Source organism: Sebastes fasciatus, chromosome 17 (assembly GCF_043250625.1).
Source record: "Sebastes fasciatus isolate fSebFas1 chromosome 17, fSebFas1.pri, whole genome shotgun sequence".
NCBI lineage: Eukaryota > Metazoa > Chordata > Actinopteri > Perciformes > Sebastidae > Sebastes > Sebastes fasciatus.
The window spans coordinates 31,559,908-31,576,495 of NC_133811.1; the positions used below are offsets into that span (position 1 = coordinate 31,559,908).

The 16,588-nt window shown below is 31.4% G+C and overlaps 1 protein-coding gene across 2 annotated transcripts; it reads right to left on the reverse strand.

Moving 5' to 3' along the window:
* Positions 1-10,009: 10,009 nt before the first annotated feature.
* Positions 10,010-16,387, reverse strand: c17h6orf136 (chromosome 17 C6orf136 homolog). Of its 2 annotated transcripts, none has more exons than XM_074613330.1 (7): positions 16,233-16,387; positions 14,289-14,542; positions 13,357-14,028; positions 11,703-11,791; positions 11,419-11,619; positions 11,223-11,292; positions 10,010-10,309 (listed from the first exon to the last, which is right to left on the reverse strand). In XM_074613330.1, exons 2-7 carry the CDS (start codon positions 14,385-14,387, stop codon positions 10,166-10,168), a joined length of 1,275 nt encoding a protein of 424 aa, XP_074469431.1. In that variant the 5' UTR covers positions 14,388-14,542; positions 16,233-16,387; the 3' UTR covers positions 10,010-10,165. The 2 variants fall into 2 exon arrangements, with proteins under 2 accessions (XP_074469431.1, XP_074469432.1); XM_074613331.1 differs by having other exon boundaries at positions 16,085-16,266.
* Between the last annotated feature and the right edge of the window lie 201 nt (positions 16,388-16,588).

Here is a 16,588-nt window from a genome sequence, read left to right on the forward strand (position 1 = left end):
ATTTACGCTGAAAATTTTTATGAAAAAAGTCATAGTACAGTAATTTTCGACATACTTTACTATATTTTTTTGACATACTATACTTTGACTTTGTTATACTCGTTTTTTTTTTACATACTATGTAATGAATTGTGAAAGAAACACAACATTGTGTATCTGATCAAATAGCTCAGTGTGTAGATACCTGGTTTGAATACTGGAGGTTGTGGGTTCGATCTTTATGTGACACAGTCTGTTTTCAGGTCTAACTTCTAATGACCAAGTCAAATATACCAAGAGAACAGTCCTCAGTGTGGCATTGGTGGCTTGGTTGCTAAGTTCCCGGTTCTGGCTGCGGCAGAGCGGGGTTCCATCCCCACCCTCACATCGATGCCCGGTGCCCGACAGATAACACTGGGGGGTTATGCAACAGGGACACAGACATTGTAGTCAATTTTACTGAATTGTTACAAAATAAGTATATAATATAATATAATATATAACCTTTATAATATATAACCCTAACCATATATAATATATATGACCCTAAACATATATGGGTCGGCTGTGGCTCAGAGGGCAGAGCAGGTTGTCCACCAATCGGAAGGTCGGTGGTTCGATCCCCGGCCGCTCCAGCAGCCCAAATGCTCCTGAAGGCATAGCCATCGGTGTGTGAATGAGTATTTAGATTATATCCTAATGGGCAAAGTTGGCACCTTGCATCAGTGTAGAGCTTTGAGTGGTCGGAAGACTAGAAAAGCAAATGCAAGTCAATTTACCATTTATATGATATATATCCCTAACCCTAATATAATATATAACCATAACCTATTTAATAGATAACCCTATGACTTTTTCTTTTATAACATTTTTCGACATACTATGACTTTTTTTCATGAAATTTTTCGACATGACTTTTTTATTTTTTATACAATTTTTTGACAATTTACTATGCCTTTTTTTCATGAAATTTTTCGACATACTATTTTTTATACAATTCTTTGACTATGACCTTTGTTTTTCTTAAAGTTTTTCGACACACTATACTATGACTTTTATTTCATGACATTTTTCGACATACTATGACTTTTTTTCAAGAAATTGTTCTACATGCTATACTATGACTTTTTCTATTTTTTATACAATTTTTTTTATAAAAATTTTTGACAATTTTTTTATGACTTTTTCATAACATTTTTCGACACACTATACTATGACTTTTTTTTCAAGAATTTCTTTCGACATACTATACTATGACTATTTTTATACAGTTTTTTGACATACTATACTATGACTTTTTCTTTCATGACATTTTTCGACATGCTATACTATGACTTTTTTTTATTTATTATACAATTTTTTTATACAATTTTTTGACAATTTTTTTATGACAATTTTTTATACAATTTTTCGACATACTATAATATTACTTTTTTTCATAAAATTTTTCGACATGCTATACTATGTTTTTTTATTTTTTATACAATTTTTTTTATACAATTTTTTGACAATTTTTTTATGACTTTTTTATACAATTTTTCGACATATGACTTTTTTTCAAGATTTTTTTTCGACATGCTATACTATGACTTTTTTTCATGAAATTTTTCAACATACTATAATATGACTTTTTTTCAAGAAATTTTTCGACATACTATACTATGACTTTTTTTTATTTTTTATACAAAAAATTTTATAAAATATTTTGACAATTTTTTTATGACAATTTTTTATAAAAATTTTCGACATACTATAATATGACTTTTTTTTATTTTTTATACAAAATTTTTATAAAATATTTTGACAATTTTTTTATGACAATTTTTTATAAAAATTTTCGACATACTATAATATGACTTTTTTTCATAAAATTTTCTGACATACTATACTATGACTTTTTTTTATTTTTTATACAATTTTTTTATGACTTTTTTTCATAACATTTTTCGACATACTATACTATGACTTTTTTTCAAGAATGTTTTTCGACATACTATACTATGACTATTTTTTATAAAATTTTGACACACTATACTATGACTTTTTCTTTCATGAAATTTTTCGACATGCTATACTATTTTCTTTATACAATTTTTTGACAAATTTTTTCATGACAATTTTTTATAAAATATTTCGACATACTATATGACTTTTTTCATGACATTTTTCGACATGCTATACTATGACTTTTTTTTATACAATTTTTTTTATACAATTTTTTGACAATTTTTTTATGACTATATTTTATACAATTTTTCGACATACTATAATATGACTTTTTTTCATAAAATTTTCCGACATACTATACTATGAATTTTATTTATTTTTTATAAAAATTTTTGACAATTTTTTTATGACTATTTTTTATAAAATTTTTCGACATACTATGACGTTTATTTATTTTTTATATAACATTTTTTGACAATTTTTTTATGACTATTTTTTATACAATTTTTCGACATATATGACTTTTTTCATAAAATGTTCCGACATACTATACTATGACTTTTTATATTTTTTATACAATTTTTTTTATACAATTTTTTGACAATTTTTTTATGACTATTTTTTATAACATTTTTCGACATACTATAATATGACTTTTTTTCATAAAATTTTCTGACATACTATACTATGACTTTTTTTTATACAATTTTTTTATGACAATTTTTTATACAATTTTTCGACATACTATAATATGACTTTTTTTCATAAAATTTTCCGACATACTATACTATGAATTTTATTTATTTTTTATAACATTTTTTTATGGCTTTTTTTCATAACATTTTTCGACTTACTATACTATGACTTTTTTTCATGACATTTTTCGACACACTATACTATGACTTTTTTTAATTTTTTTATACAATTTTTTGACAATTTTTTTATGACAATTTTTTATAAAAATTTTCGACATACTATAATATGACTTTTTTTCATGACATTTTTCGACATGCTATACTATGACTATTTTTTATACAATTTTTTGATATACTATACTATGACTTTTTCTTTTATAACATTTTTCGACATTCTTTTACTTGACTTTTTCTTTTATAACATTTTTCGACATGCTATACTATGACTTTTTTTCATGAAATTTTTCGACATACTATATGACTTTTATTTCATGCCATTTTTCGACACACTATACTATGACTTTTTTTCAAGAAATTTTTCGACATGCTATACTATGACTTTTTTTATTTTTTATACAAATCTTTTTATAAATTTTTTTGACAATTTTTTATGACAATTTTTTATAACATTTTTCGACATACTATATGACTTTTTTTCATAACATTTTTCGACATGCTATACTATGACGTTTTTTTATTTTTTATACAATTTTTTTTATACAATTTTTTGACAATTCTTTTATGACTATTTTTTATAAAATGTTTCGACATACTATAATATGACTTTTTTTCAAGATTTTTTTTCGACATGCTATACTATGACTTTTTTTCATGAAATTTTTCAACATACTATAATATGACTTTTTTTCAAGAAATTTTTCGACATACTATACTATGACTTTTTTTTATTTTTTATACAAAAAATTTTATAAAATATTTTGACAATTTTTTTATGACAATTTTTTATAAAAATTTTCGACATACTATAATATGACTTTTTTTTATTTTTTATACAAAAAATTTTTATAAAATATTTTGACAATTTTTTTATGACAATTTTTTATAAAAATTTTCGACATACTATAATATGACTTTTTTTCATAAAATTTTCTGACATACTATACTATGACTTTTTTTTATTTTTTATACAATTTTTTTATGACTTTTTTTCATAACATTTTTCGACATACTATACTATGACTTTTTTTCAAGAATGTTTTTCGACATACTATACTATGACTATTTTTTATAAAATTTTGACACACTATACTATGACTTTTTCTTTCATGAAATTTTTCGACATGCTATACTATTTTCTTTATACAATTTTTTGACAAATTTTTTCATGACAATTTTTTATAAAATATTTCGACATACTATATGACTTTTTTCATGACATTTTTCGACATGCTATACTATGACTTTTTTTATACAATTTTTTTTATACAATTTTTTGACAATTTTTTTATGACTATATTTTATACAATTTTTCGACATACTATAATATGACTTTTTTTCATAAAATTTTCCGACATACTACACTATGAATTTTATTTATTTTTTATAAAAATTTTTGACAATTTTTTTATGACTATTTTTTATAAAATTTTTCGACATACTATGACGTTTATTTATTTTTTATATAACATTTTTTGACAATTTTTTTATGACTATATTTTATACAATTTTTCGACATACTATAATATGACTTTTTTTCATAAAATTTTCCGACATACTATACTATGAATTTTATTTATTTTTTATAAAAATTTTTGACAATTTTTTTATGACTATTTTTTATAAAATTTTTCGACATACTATGACGTTTATTTATTTTTTATATAACATTTTTTGACAATTTTTTTATGACTATTTTTTATACAATTTTTCGACATATAATATGACTTTTTTCATAAAATGTTCCGACATACTATACTATGACTTTTTATATTTTTTATACAATTTTTTTTATACAATTTTTTGACAATTTTTTTATGACTATTTTTTATAACATTTTTCGACATACTATAATATGACTTTTTTTCATAAAATTTTCTGACATACTATACTATGACTTTTTTTTATACAATTTTTTTATGACAATTTTTTATACAATTTTTCGACATACTATAATATGACTTTTTTTCATAAAATTTTCCGACATACTATACTATGAATTTTATTTATTTTTTATAAAAAATTTTTATGGCTTTTTTTCATAACATTTTTCGACTTACTATACTATGACTTTTTTTCATGACATTTTTCGACACACTATACTATGACTTTTTTTCATTTTTTTATACAATTTTTTGACAATTTTTTTATGACAATTTTTTATAAAAATTTTCGACATACTATAATATGACTTTTTTTCATGACATTTTTCGACATGCTATACTATGACTATTTTTTATACAATTTTTTGATATACTATACTATGACTTTTTCTTTTAGAACATTTTTCGACATTCTTTTACTTGACTTTTTCTTTTATAACATTTTTCGACATGCTATACTATGACTTTTTTTCATGAAATTTTTCGACATACTATATGACTTTTATTTCATGCCATTTTTCGACACACTATACTATGACTTTTTTTCAAGAAATTTTTCGACATGCTATACTATGACTTTTTTTATTTTTTATACAAATCTTTTTATAAATTTTTTTGACAATTTTTTATGACAATTTTTTATAACATTTTTCGACATACTATATGACTTTTTTTCATAACATTTTTCGACATGCTATACTATGACGTTTTTTTATTTTTTATACAATTTTTTTTATACAATTTTTTGACAATTTTTTTATGACTATTTTTTATAAAATGTTTCGACATACTATAATATGACTTTTTTTCAAGATTTTTTTTCGACATGCTATACTATGACTTTTTTTCATGAAATTTTTCAACATACTATACTATGACTTTTTTTTATTTTTTATACAAAAAATTTTATAAAATATTTTGACAATTTTTTTATGACAATTTTTTATAAAAATTTTCGACATACTATAATATGACTTTTTTTTATTTTTTATACAAAAAATTTTTATAAAATATTTTGACAATTTTTTTATGACAATTTTTTATAAAAATTTTCGACATACTATAATATGACTTTTTTTCATAAAATTTTCTGACATACTATACTATGACTTTTTTTATTTTTTATACAATTTTTTTATGACTTTTTTTCATAACATTTTTCGACATACTATACTATGACTTTTTTTCAAGAATGTTTTTCGACATACTATACTATGACTATTTTTTATAAAATTTTGACACACTATACTATGACTTTTTCTTTCATGAAATTTTTCGACATGCTATACTATTTTCTTTATACAATTTTTTGACAAATTTTTTCATGACAATTTTTTATAAAATATTTCGACATACTATATGACTTTTTTCATGACATTTTTCGACATGCTATACTATGACTTTTTTTTATACAATTTTTTTTATACAATTTTTTGACAATTTTTTTATGACTATATTTTATACAATTTTTCGACATACTATAATATGACTTTTTTTCATAAAATTTTCCGACATACTATACTATGAATTTTATTTATTTTTTATAAAAATTTTTGACAATTTTTTTATGACTATTTTTTATAAAATTTTTCGACATACTATGACGTTTATTTATTTTTTATATAACATTTTTTGACAATTTTTTTATGACTATTTTTTATACAATTTTTCGACATATAATGACTTTTTTCATAAAATGTTCCGACATACTATACTATGACTTTTTATATTTTTTATACAATTTTTTTTATACAATTTTTTGACAATTTTTTTATGACTATTTTTTATAACATTTTTCGACATACTATAATATGACTTTTTTTCATAAAATTTTCTGACATACTATACTATGACTTTTTTTTATACAATTTTTTTATGACAATTTTTTATACAATTTTTCGACATACTATAATGACTTTTTTTCATAAAATTTTCCGACATACTATACTATGAATTTTATTTATTTTTTATAACATTTTTTTATGGCTTTTTTTCATAACATTTTTCGACTTACTATACTATGACTTTTTTTCATGACATTTTTCGACACACTATACTATGACTTTTTTTAATTTTTTTATACAATTTTTTGACAATTTTTTTATGACAATTTTTTATAAAAATTTTCGACATACTATAATATGACTTTTTTTCATGACATTTTTCGACATGCTATACTATGACTATTTTTTATACAATTTTTTGATATACTATACTATGACTTTTTCTTTTAGAACATTTTTCGACATTCTTTTACTTGACTTTTTCTTTTATAACATTTTTCGACATGCTATACTATGACTTTTTTTCATGAAATTTTTCGACATACTATATGACTTTTATTTCATGCCATTTTTCGACACACTATACTATGACTTTTTTTCAAGAAATTTTTCGACATGCTATACTATGACTTTTTTTATTTTTTATACAAATCTTTTTATAAATTTTTTTGACAATTTTTTATGACAATTTTTTATAACATTTTTCGACATACTATATGACTTTTTTTCATAACATTTTTCGACATGCTATACTATGACGTTTTTTTATTTTTTATACAATTTTTTTTATACAATTTTTTGATGACTATTTTTTATAAAATGTTTCGACATACTATAATATGACTTTTTTTCATAAAGTTTTCCGACATACTATATTATGACTTTTTTAAATTTTTTATACAATTTTTTTATGACTTTTTTTCATAAAATTTTTCGACATACTATACTATGACTTTTTTTCAAGAATTTTTTTCAACATGCTATACTATGATTATTTTTTATACAATTTTTTGACATACTATACTATGACTTTTATTTCATGACATTTTTTGACATACTATACTATGACTTTTTTTCATGAAATTTTTCAACATACTATACTATGACTTTTTTTTTATTTTTTATACATTTTTTTATAAAATATTTTGACAATTTTTTTATGACTATTTTTTATAAAATTTTTCGACATATTATGACCTTTTTTCATAAAATTTTTCGACATACTATACTATGACTTTTTTTCATGACATTTTTCGACATGCTATACTATGACTATTTTTTATACAATTTTTTGACGTACTATACTTTGACTTTTTCTTTTATAACATTTTTCGACATGCTTTTACTTGACTTTTTCTTTTATAAAATGTTTCGACATGCTATACTATGACTTTTTTTCATGAAGTTTTTCGACATGCTATACTATGACTTTTTCTTTTATAACATTTTTCGACATACTATACAATTACTTTTTTTATACAATTTTTTGACATGCTATACTATGACTTTTTTTCTTAAAGTTTTTCGACATGCTATACTATGACCTTTTTTCATGAAATTTTTCGACATTCGACTGACTTTTTTATAAGATTATTCGACATCCTATACTATGACTTTTTATATAAGCATTTCCAGGTTCATACTTGTATTTTGGGTTTCTACTAGAGAAACCAGAACTAAGATTTTATAAGCTGCCGAACTGAAGAACTGAGCCTTCAAAAGGACTAAAGTGAGGCATCAGCAGGAAGAACGGAGAAACTGTGGGATCCTCCGCTGGCTTCACCAGAACCCCAGAAATATCGCCCCCTTGCCCCCAAGAGACTTATCTGTCGTCAGACCGATTGCTGATGGGTTCCAAGATCGGTTAAAGCAGTGGTCCTCAAAGTGTGTGGCGAGCCAACATTTTCACTCCGGTCAAAAACGGTTTACTCTCCCATATTAACAGGGCGGTCTAGCAGCAAGCCAACAGCACCATAAATTACATTTATATAACCACAATAACCCAAAATCATTGTGAATACGGTGGGAGATGAGTTGAGCTTTATTCATTTTGTATAAAAGCGCTGACAACGGCGTATCGGAAACAGTTCAGGTGGAGAGAGGTACTGCAGAACGGGAGACGGCGAGAGGCTTCCAGAACAACATGATGATAAATTCAGATGAAGTTCTGAGAAGTTGGTGAGAAAAAGCTGCTAAAATCAGGAAGACATCACAGAAGAGTAGAAAGTGTTGTGTTGTGTCAAAGCAGTGTTTGTGAAGAGAGCGTCACCGTCGCTACCGCACAGCTTGTTTTCATTTCATTTTCAATTCTGAGATTTCCAGAATAAAGTCATAACTTAACAAGAAAAAAAGAAAATAACACGTAAAATTACTACTTTATAATATTATGACTTTATTCTCATAATACTACGATTTTTTATTCTTAAACCTTTGACTTTATTATCGTAATAATGCAAATTTTACTACCCCCTACACACCCTCTCCCTAACCACTTCCACTCCGTTTGCGTGTTGGCGTGGAGGCTGCACCATGTTAAGAGCCATTCCAAACCAATTCACGGGAAGGGGAAGTTGGTTATAAAACCCTCCAACAGCGAGCTGCATCGATGCCGACCTAACCAGCCGCCCTTACTGACGACGTGCAACGCCGTTTAGTGTTCGTCATGGAACATGATCTGATGTCAGTTCCGTGCGACTACCGGTACAAACATTGACTGTAAACTGCTCAAACTGACATTTAATTTATTCTACTTTATTGTCATACAGATGTCAACAATATAAAGTAAGTAGATTGTATTTAGGATCAAATATACCCTCGTCCAGTCTAGAAAACAGTAGACATGTTCATTAGATTGTAAATTGTTGTGTATATATATATATATATATATATATATATGTGTATATATATATATATATATATACGAATATATATATTTATATCAGGACAATTTATTATATGTTCAACTGTGAAATACTGATTTAACAGTGCAATAATTTGGTGCATTCATTCAGCTGTGCAATAATCTGGTTTACTCCGGCATTAACACTGCATTTATTATTTATACAGAACATTTAAACTAATATTCTTATTTTACACTATTCTTGCATTTTTATAAATGCATGCATTTATAGTATTTGCATAGATCCTATTTTTAAGCATTATTATTTGCACTGTTATATATATTTCTTATTTATATTTTCTTGTGATTTCTGTATTTTTATATCCAGTATTTATATTTACTTATTTTTGGGAGGGTGTAGGGACCGGACTGGAATTGGGTCACGTTGAGTTTAACGTTGTATTCAGGTTAAAAATGGAATAGCTGAGTTTTGATGTCCTCTGTTGTATCTGACAATGTTTTTGGAGTTTTAAAATCTGAAAGAAGACAACCAACTGTGTCTGTTATTACAACAGCTGACGGCTGACTGGCAGGATGACTGACCATGTGACTCCTGGATCCATAACCCAGTTCTCTGTTCAGTTTAAACACTATTTATTATTTCAAATAATAACTCGATTAAAAGAAGAAAAAGGCAAAGCAGTGTAATGTCTTGACTTTGTATTTTATTTCAGGGGGCAACATGGGGAGGTTTTTAGGATGGAGAGCTGAACCCGCCATTTGAATGTTTTCCTATGTAGAGAATGCTGAGAGTCACACGGACCTTGGACACACCGATTCCTCTGTTCGTCATCCTGGGGGTCAGTTTCTGCTCTGTCTCAGAGAGGACAGGAGGAGGGGCAGCAGGTTGAGAGCAGGCCGATGCTCCTGCACCCCTAGCGCCACCAGAGCCCCCGCCAGGAGAGCGGTTACCCCGGGCAGGACAGGGGGCTGATCCGGCATCACCTGCAACGCAAGAGACACGAGGACAGTCGAACAGGGAGCGCAGAATGATACGGAAATCAGCCGGCCAGCTAGTCATCCGTTTGACATTTTAAATTGAAACACTTAAAATGAAGAGCTTCATCGATAAAAGTCTTCTTCCCACGGTGTTAACAGTTCAATGTAACCTGACCTGATACTAGTACTGAGGACGGCTGCGTCCAATGATTGTTGGAACTTTCTGAAACAGGCAATTAGGGGTGTAACGATACCTTTTTACAACGATACAATATGATTTCCATGGTTCCGATACGATTCCAGGACGATATCTGGCTCATCTAGAGCGATACGATACGATACGATACGATACGACTCAATGAGTTGAAATCGATTCAGTAACTTTTCTTTGCCAAAAATTCAGTGTGACTGAAATAAATATGTGATACTGGACAGAGCAGGTCAGGATTCCTGCCTGAAACTCTGCCGACCGGCTCCTCTACCGGTTGAGAGAGCGAGGAGTCCAGTGCTCCGTTCGTCTGCGTGCGCGCCATGGATGCGTGCTCGCGCTGCAGAGGGCGGAGCTGGCGAGCTGGTGCATGTCTGGAGGTGAACCGGAGTAACGTTTAACATTTCTTTACTAATAAAAGTTCTAAAAAACACTGATATAACGTTTGTCGTCCTTAAATACAAGGTACAAATCCTCAGTATCCACACAATCGATTTTATATCGATATACGTCTCCCGTGAAGGACAACTAGCCGAGTACCTATCCATGTAGTTGGATTGTAGAAATATAAATCGATACATCGATGTAGTAGATGAATCGTTACACCCCCACAGGCAACATGTGTTGAAAAAAACACTCCAAACATCCACTTTATCCACTATGGAGATGTCAGCAGGTACCTAAAGGCTTAAAACACAGTTAGCTGCTCACCTTTTCAACTTTATGACAGCGGATGAGTCCATCCGGACCAATGTAAAAAGTAGAGAATGCATCATATGACCTATAACATATGGATTAAATGAGATTATACACCATAAAGAAACACTAATAGTTGAGATCAAACATTCGGGATACGGCCGTGTGGCAGCACCAGCGCCAGTCTGGATGTACCGTGTGTGTGTTTTACCTGTACAGGTGAGATTTGTCTTTGCGATAGAAGCGCAGCAGCAGAGAGTAGAAGGGAAGGCCCTTTATCCTCCAGCGAGCCTTAATGGTACCGTCCTCCATGTGCTTGGTGAGCTTCAGCACCTCCAGCCGAGCCTTGGCGTAGTAACATAGACACAGGAGGCGCCACAGGGAGAGGGTGAGCTGGTACACCGTACGGCCCCTACACCGAGAGAGCAGACTTACTGTACATACAGGATCTGGTAAGAGCATCTCCATTAGCCCAAACTGAATGAGCAGCGTTACCTGGTCTTGGTGTTCATGAGGCCGTTGACGAATTCCAGATCATGTGAGTACATGCTGTAATCGTGGTTCTTCACAAAGAAACTTGGAAGCTGCAAAACAATGTTGAGGTAGTTGGTTGACAATAAATTCTACCTTTATGAAGCTCATAGTGACAAAGAGGTGTTAATTCATCTCTTATGGCAAAGCCTTTAGCATCCCATTGCCTTATACCAGTGGTTCTAAAACTATGGCCCACGTACCACCGGTGGTCCGCGTGCTCTCTCTAGTGGTACGCGGAGGAATCTCTGACTATCGATTCCTCTTATTGATGCTTTCCCACAGTTACGCTGCACAATGACGCAGACGCACGCCGTATCATGTTTCAGTTAGTTTGGGACCGGAGACACGATGAAGAGATAATAAAGCTCTCAGCAGCATGGAGCTACTAAACCTGAGGGGATGCATCCTATTTCTACCTGATAAAGAGACACTGAGAACAACAAACCTGTGTTGAAATCAGCAGGAGGAGAGTTAGTAACGTTAGCTGTTAGCAGCCGTTAGCAGCTCAGTCCAGACTGGATGAATACCGGAGATACCAACGTTAACGGAGGTGCCATTGAGTTATTGTTACGAGGCGTTCACAGTCGGCTCAGGAAAAATGACCATTGGGTGAAGGTAAATTACAACGTTATCATGATGTGTTCAAATGTAATCTGGTAAAATGTAGTTTTTGGTGAGAAACTTGAATAAATCCAGATGTTTGAAGGAGATGTTTTCACATCAATATAAAATAGATATTAAAGAGAGAATTATGACCTGTTTAACTTCATAACAACTTACCAACACTTTTTTTAATCAAAGCAAATATTTAAATAATCATAATCATTTGAATTGTGTGTTTTTATTAAAATAACCACTATAGATGACAATAACAAAGTTCAGTACTGTGGACACTAGCCTCCCTCCACAGTGTGATTCAAACACTGTAATTTACCGTGTATATAATGTTTTTTATGTAAAATATATTGAACATTGAATGACATCAGATCTAAAATGTTATTCCCTCATTTCTAAAGTGGCAGATAACATTTCTGAGTGGCAGACAAAAAAAAAATACCTGTCTGTTACAGAGACAGGAAGTGAAGAAAGTTAATTTTAAACCCTGGTGTAAAGTCTGTAACTGTTCACAGATCAGTAATCCTACAGGAGCAATACAGAGAGACAGCATGTCTACCTTCAGGTCAACATATGAGAAGTCAACTCTAGTTCAAGTGTAGTTCCACATCAGGTTTTACAGGGTGCTCTGTTTGTATATCTGTTTCTATTACATGTCGTACAGACTGGATGTCAGCGCCTGCTCCACAATGTTCACATTAAACTGAGTATTAAAGACAATGGTAGAGCAAAAATATCAGACTTTACCCTCAAACTCTGCATGTACACTGTGTATGTGCAATGCAACACCCTTACAGGAAAAATAATCTGAAAACTCCCACACACAGGAAAAGATTGATATTGACATGGTAATTGATATAATCCTTTAACTAATGACACCGGTTAAGTTACGGTTAATTACTGTAGCATGTTATGTGCACTTCATTGACTTCCTGCTGCAGGATGTTTGAGTGTCTGTGCAACTTTAATTCACTTCTCCGGACACAGTGTGCGTTCTTACCTCTATCCTCAGTCTTTCATACATCATGGCCAGTTTCTCCTCTCCTTCACGGTCTCCTTCAGAATGCTGCCCCTCTGCATAGCTAAACAGAGAGGTGGAAGGCAGCAGAGGCAGCTCCACAGGCTTGTTGTCAAGTCCAATATCCTGCCTAGATTTCAGCCCGCTGCCCGGTACCGGCTCCGTGCCCGGGCAGTGAAAACAATAAAAGTGAGAGCCGTACATAAACGGTGCAGGACACCTCTCCGCTTCAAACAGGCTTCTGAAACAGCCGTGCTCTCTCTTCACGGCGTCCACGCCGTTTCTCTTGAAGCTTCCAACGCTGATGTCATCCTCTCTGCTGCCGTCCACCGTGGTCAACAGGAAGGAGAACTCGGAGGGCTTGTGAGACCCCGGAGCGAGGAGCTCTCCTAGTTTATTGGGGCCGAACAGAGGGATCTCCAGCAGGGTGTGGAGGCCGTCCGACTCGCCCTGTCGCACCAGCACACACACACCGAGAGACTCCTCCCAGTTTTCCTCATAGTAACGTCCGGTCTGAGGCTGGCTGGCGTGATGGAACGGGTGGGACAGCGACGGCTGCTTAAAGTTCTGATATCTCAGGCTGTTGGGGGGCACCAAGGCCCAGGTTGCACTGCTCAGGGGGCGCGTTTGGCGGATCCATTGCCAGTCGGCGGCCTGAAGGAGCAATGAAGACAGAAGATTGTATTGAACATACAATTCTATCAGAATTAGGGATGTTTAGGTTATCAGGTCCGATACCCGGTCGACAGTCGCACCGGGAGCAGGGAGCGCCGTCACGGTGCGGCGAGGTCCGCTATACTCGTATCGGTACTCGGCATCGGCGAGTACACAAATGTAAGTACTTGTACTCGGTCTGAAAAAAAGTATCGGTGCATCCCTAATGTAAATAATGAGAGGATCTTGAAGCAGCTTACCTGACTGAGACTCCAGCTCTGTTTTCTGATGACTTGCCTTCCACCATGGCTGCGGACACAACCCACCCAGAAGGCGGCACCCCCTCTGCTCACAGCCATTCACCACAGCGAGGCAGAGGCGACCCCAGTTACCAGCTGACCATCACACACACAGCACGGAAAGAATACCGCAAAGACACACCGACCGCCACCTCAGGACCTCGTGACTCTAGCCGATTCCCAACTACAGCAGCAGGCTCTGAACCTCGTCAAACCTGAGACCACAGAGAAGAGAGGGGAAAGCTTGTGACACCAGGACATCAGTTAGCAGAGTGTTCAAATGCTACCAAACAGAAGTTATAATGATATCTGCTGATATCAATACAACCTTCAAATGCATGGGTCTATTGACATAAATTGTGGTACTTGAATGATGAGTCGATTTTGATAACTGATAATCTATTGTGTCCATTTTGTCATTTTACAAACAAATCTCAAATCAGCTTTCCTCCTGACACGCTGCGCACCTTTAAAGCTGCACAACGTTACTTTATAAGTAAAGCTGTGCAGCTTTAAAGAGGGAAAATGAATACTGGATTGGTATCATATTGGTATACACTTAACGTTATGGTATTCGGATAGGAAATGAAAAGTCAAGACCTGGTGCTTCTACTGAGGTTTCCAGAGACTATGTGCCCAGAGCACATGACCTGCAGCAGACCACCAGCTCATAATCAGAGACTCTGTGGGGACAGCCCAGACTGAATTAACCAGACATGGTGTACAGGACTCTCTACAACTGGTAATGTACAGAAGTGGAAAGGAATATCAATAAGTGAATTTACCTCTGGGTTGACAACAGATAGTTAAGCAAGGTTAGTTTGAAGACATAACTTAGTAACTTGTTAAGGGCATGTTTGTTTTTTTGACAAAATAAATCATCTAAAATGACTCAGCAAAAATTAAAATAATAAAAAAGTGTGACATGCAACAGATTACATCACTAAACATGTCCTGATTATAAGATAGTGCTGGTGATTTATACGCATGACGACACTCCTGAATAAAGGCTTTAACGTTATTGCAACTTTAGTTTGATTAAATTGCACTTTACAAGGATAGAAAGATAAGGAAAAAGATAGGAAGGATAAATAAATAAATATCAAATAAATAAATAATATATATATAGTAAATAGATAAATAATAAATAAATAGATATATAATAATAAATAATATATATATATATATATAATAATAAATAAATTATATATATATATATAATAAATAAATAATATATATATATAATAATAAATATATATATAATAACAAATAATATATAATATATATATAATAATAATAAATAAATAAATAATATACATAATAATAAATAAATAATATATATATATAATAATAAATAAATAAATAATAAATATATATAATAATAACAAATTATATATATATATATATATATAATAATAATAAATAAATAATATATATTATAATAAATAAATAAATAATATATATATAATAAATAAATAAATAATAAATATATATATAATAATAACAAATAATATACATATATATATAATAAATAAATTAAGACATGTCCTCCTTTAACCGGGGACATGACACACTGGACATGTCCTCCTTTAACCGGGGACATCACCTTCCTGCTGTTCAGCTGCTAACTGACAGACACTGAGAGCTGCTAGCTGCTAGCTGCTAGCTGCTAGCTGCTAGCTGTTAGCTTGTTAGCTTGCTAGGCTAACAGCTAGCTACCGGCTGATCGTCCCCTGTAATGTTCTGTCACCGGTTACATGCAGAAACCCGGCCGGTACTCCGTCTAACCGCGGCGGTTCTCACGGTCAGGTGTTGTTCTGTAGTCCCGGGTGGGTTAGCGCTAGTTAGAGCTCGTTAAAGCCGAGTTAAAGACGAGTTAACCCGGGTTAAAGCTGCTAAACTCACCAGATGTCATCCGGTCCTCAGTGTGTCCTTGCTCGTCCAGACACGCCTCACGCAGCGCGTCATCATGCTGCCTTCACTGGCTGTAGGAAATACTGCCTCTGGAGTCCAAAACGTTATTTTGGACTCCAGAGGTCAGAGGTCAGCAAACTCTTCAGCTCCTCTCCAGAGGCTCCCTGTGGAGTATTAAACATGCAAATGAATAAATGAGTTTTTGTTTACATTTTCATTTTTATGTATCATTGTTGTAGGTCTATGGTACGACGGAGTATTAGGGTCACGTTGAGGGAAAAATAAATCTGAGATTTAGAGAATAAAGTCATAATATTATAATGTAGTCATTTATTTTTTTCTCGTAA